The following is a 4,915-nucleotide window of genomic DNA, read 5'->3' as shown; positions in this document are numbered from 1 at the left end:
AAACCCACAACTTATTTTTAAAAGCCCTAACACTGAACCCTAATCCCAACCTACCCTAACTGCTTTTTTAGCTATTACTACTATATCAAGAATCACAACCAGGATTGGTTTTGGATTAATGTAGGTTGTTGGTTAGAGTCTACAAACACATGAAACAAATAGGGTAAACAAATACTACCAAAAAGAAAGAAAAAAAAGTCAAAAGTAGGATGATTAAATTTATGATTTTGAGGTGATGGTGGACTCATCATCTTGTTTGAGATTTGTTGTGGTGATTGGGAAGAGCTGCAAGGTTTTTGGTGGTACTCTTGTGCATTGTGTAGTTGAACCATGGTTATGATCCATCATCATTATTGACATAAGTGGACAATCACACATGTTTCTGCATGAACTGATCTGATTAGATGGGAGGTCCACCTTCCAATTGTTGATAATTGGTTTACAATTTGATGCATCTTCAACTTCATTAACCTATGAACATATTGCATACATATTAGAGGAATTTTAATGGAATTTAATGTATGTCTTGATAGATAATAAATAGGTATATTGAAAGTTATTAATGTGTATACAGAAAAACTAGTACTTATGTTGATAAAAGCCATTAAAGAAAATTCAGACGATAAAATGATATTGTCCCATTTCATAAGTAAAATCCACGGATTATTACTAAAGTTTTAGAGAGTAAATTAAATCCTTTACTTTAGCTCTTTTATTCTTATACACCAATATTCACTCCCTAACCAAATTCTTTAACAAAGTACAATATATGTACTGAAGTAATGTAAAGTATACGTACATATATTAAAGAGAATGCTAATTAACGTATACTCGGTAGTAGGTAGCTCTTATGCTAAGTTTAAGCTTACCGTATTTAATTTTATAAACTCTCTTGAAAATTATAAATATTCATTTAACTTTTGATACTTATAACTCTTCTAAATTTAATTTGGTATTGGTGTTATTACGTAGTAGCTAAGGGCTATGTTTAAGCTATATTAATTACATATTATAGTAATAACTAAAAATTAAGCACCTAACTATTATAAAAGAACTTGACGAACCCAAACGACAAATGTAGAAGATTAAATCTTAAAAAATTTAAATTTTGTTAAACTTCTCCATTTACAAATATAGATCAAATGGTACGTACATACCTTCATTACTAAAACCAAATGGTTATCTTAAACTTTATCCCCAATGCATGGTCACATTATATAGGCATCATGCATAGAATTAACCCTAATTATTTATATATCGTACTTACAAAATGAAAAACAAGATACAATTTATATAAAATGAAATAATTTACATATAATTACCTGATGAAGAGGAGGAAGAAATTGATGATCATAAGTCGGGTAAATGCGATGTTGTTGGTACAAAGCCATTAATTTCTTTCTAAGCTTTTGTCTATCACGAGCTTTATGATTTTGAAACCAATAAAACACATTTTTTCCTTGAATTTTTCCATAAATTGATAACCTTGCAGTGATTTGCTGTATTTGAGTTGCCGTTGGTGTTTTTAGGCCATTTCTATACATTCCTTCTAATAGCATCACTTGCTCTGGTGTTGGACACCATCTTGTTCCACCACCGCCACCACCGCTATTGCCGCCCTTAACGGTTGTTTGCACGGGCATGGGCGCAGATGTCATATTTTATCTAGTAGGTTATATGTTCTTTTGTTCTAAGTTTTGGGAGTATTATTTGAGTTATGGTGATTGTTTCAATGAGGTTTGAAGAGGTATTTATAAAGAGATGAATAAGTGAAATGGATGACGTCATGATCATGTATATTTGCATGTACTTTTTGCCACACAAATAAAGAAACTTTATAGAACGTGGTCTCATAATATGGTTGTTAGCGGATTGAATTATTGGATGTGACCATATAACCTTTCCAGTTTTAGACAATTTTAATATGGATGCCATTTTTATTATAAATGTCTTATTGAGTTACTTTTGTTACACATAACTAGGTTAAAAAGTAAATGACAAATTTAAATTTCTCAAGTAATAAAAAAGAAGTGTGTATTTTTATATATTGAGTTATATATGGTTCTACTTTTTATTAACTAGGTATATCCATTTGTTTTTATGTCACGAATAACATGCTAAGGTCAAAGTAAAATATATTAACCCCACATAAGTAGTCTGATTTCATGTTCATTGAGTAAATAATTAGCCCACCTAAATGCCTAAGTAGTCTCAATAAGAATAACTTTTCTATTTACTGGTTTTCTAGTTCATCCATTTTTTCATACATAATTTTACAATAAAAATTCTAGCTTTAAATCATCTTCAATTAGCTGAGTGGTTACCGTCTTTCTGAGTGTTTGTGAGGTCTCGAGTTCGAGTGTCACTTGGAGATTTCATAATACAATTTGCTTTGTAGTTGGTTATGGAGTCACCTGGAGGAATCGTTGTCTGAGCTTGTCATATGACAGTTGTTCAGTGGGTGCTTCTCAAGGGTGACTACACGCATACTTCGTCTTATGATAGCTGTTCGGTGAATCATCCTTGACACGTGAAGCGAATACGATCGGGTGGTGAGAACTCTTTTGGTGGTATCCTGTCAGTGATTCTAATCTCCATATTTAAAAAAATAAAAATCGAGCCTCACCTAAGTAGTTTGATTCAAGAGAATTTTCTTCGTTTACCGGTTTTCATATATCAATTTTTCTAACATAAGTCTTCTAATGTGTACAGATAAATCACAAAATTAAATGTATACACAAATACACATTCTCTTATGATGATATACTTTTGTTATATCTCTACTTAGGGGTGTGAGTATTTGGTTTAAAATCGTTTAATCCAAAAATTAAACCGAAACCAAATCAAATTTAAAAAATGGTTTTCGGATCGAGTAAAATCTGAAACCGAATTTGAATTCGGTTTTCGATTCGATTTTCGGTTTTGATATTTTCGAATTAGGTGAAACCGAAAAGCGAATTTAAAACCGAATTCAATATTTTTAATATATTTAATTTGTATATTTATACTTTAATGTCATTATATTTTAGAATCCAATCATTTAAATAGGTTATCACTCATATGACGAGTTGATGGCCCACATTATAATTATATTACTCAAATTTTTATGTTGTTTTTCTTAATAATGGAAGCAGTAAACGTCACAATTAAGTTGTAAATACTAATAAATCATCAAAATCTTGATAATTTAATGGTACATGATTTCTTTAGGTTGTAAATAACCAAGGAGTCAGTAAAGCCACAATTAAACTACCATGGTTCTGAATTTAGTGTTTTGAATATTAAAAATTTAGCTATAATGCTATTGTGAAATATAAAGATTTTGTTTAGAGTTTAAAATTCACGTACATTGATATTTTCATGATATGTGAACTTAAGATTACACTTAATAATAACTATATTTATGTATTGTGTATCATATAATCATACATATTTTGTAACTTTGTATGTTGAATGGTATGTTTAATAAAATTTCAGTTTTGTTTGATATATGGTTTTAACCGAAACCGAACCGAAAACTGAATTGAAAGTCAAAACCAAACCGAAACCGAACCAAATTCAAATTTAATTTTCGGCTCGGTTTTTGGTTTTGATTTTTGAAGTTGAAAAATCGAACAAACCGAACCGATTAAACCGAACAGACCGAACCGATGAACACCCCGATTTCTAATCCATTTTACTCTATATGTAATAATACAATTTACCATATGTGTAATATGTACATAATTCGATTATTACTATATATTTTTTAACCATGTTTTAAGCACTCTTGTAATATTGAAAAGACTTTTTTGCTCCGTTGGTCCTTAAGTTATACATGAAATTGCAATCCGAGTCTCTCAAGTTTTTAATTAGATTTTCGAGTCCTTTAAATTGTATAATTTGGCAATTCGCGTCCCTCCGTCTACCTGCCGTCTAAATTGGCCGTTACCCTTGACACGTGCCGTCCTCCGTCTACCTGCCGTCTAAATTGGTCGTTAACCCTTGACATGTGCCATGCATGTGAGGGTAAAATCATTATTTTACTCTTTTCTTCGACTCTTTTGCTCAATTGGTCCTTCGTTTATACACAAAACTGTAATCCAAGTCCCTCAAGTTTTCAATTCGACTTTTTGTCTCTTTCTTTCATACACTTCATCTCCTTCATTTACAATTAATTTTTCTCGAATCCATATATCATTCACTTAATTATATCTAATGTTGGATCTAATATATAGATATGATTTGTTGTTATAATAAGCTTATTCCAAGGGGGAGAGTTCAATACATCGAAGATATCCCCAAGACCCCTAACAGTACAAGAGTACGAAGATGATCAACAACAAATCATATCTAAGTGGGAGATTGGTAGGTCTAATATATAGATATGATTTGTTGTTGTAGTAAGGAAGTATAAATACCTAGTTGCTAGCTTAGAACACAAGCTTTTCCCTCACAATTCACTCACACCTCACAAACACACACTTAGCAATTCCCTCTCATCCTCACTTTGTACCCAACACTCTCACACCTTGTAATCTTAAAATATGATATGAATATGATTCGTGATTACCTGCTACTGCAATTTACTGTATTCATGATCATATAGCTAGATACATATAGATATATACATACAGAGCTTATACATTTATTCATACATATCACTCTGTTGCATTCATAGTAGTATAGCAAGCATGAATTCGATCTAGATTAGCAATTACATCTAACATTCAAATATCCCTCACTTCAGATGATCAAATCTAAGCAATCGCATCAATTTAAATTTTAAATAAGTGTTAAAACAAAAACGCATTTGTTTAAACAGGAAAAAAATAATCATAACCAAGAAATTGGATCAGAAACCCATATGATCACTTCGATTATCATATCCAAGAAATTAGATCAGAAACCCATTTGTTCATACTCGTATAGTCAT

The 4,915-nt window shown here is 31.0% G+C and overlaps 1 protein-coding gene across 1 annotated transcript; it reads right to left on the bottom strand.

Annotated features, from left to right (window-relative positions):
* Positions 1-219: 219 nt before the first annotated feature.
* Positions 220-1,658, bottom strand: LOC139841191 (WUSCHEL-related homeobox 4-like). Its single transcript, XM_071831419.1, has 2 exons — positions 1,323-1,658; positions 220-471 (listed from the first exon to the last, which is right to left on the bottom strand). The coding sequence occupies exons 1-2, from the start codon at positions 1,656-1,658 to the stop codon at positions 220-222; spliced, it is 588 nt and encodes a 195-aa protein (XP_071687520.1).
* Between the last annotated feature and the right edge of the window lie 3,257 nt (positions 1,659-4,915).

Source organism: Rutidosis leptorrhynchoides, chromosome 4, assembly GCF_046630445.1.
Source record: "Rutidosis leptorrhynchoides isolate AG116_Rl617_1_P2 chromosome 4, CSIRO_AGI_Rlap_v1, whole genome shotgun sequence".
Lineage (NCBI taxonomy): Eukaryota > Viridiplantae > Streptophyta > Magnoliopsida > Asterales > Asteraceae > Rutidosis > Rutidosis leptorrhynchoides.
The sequence above is the reverse complement of the archived record's forward strand: the minus strand, read 5'-3'. Positions and strand labels throughout refer to the sequence as shown.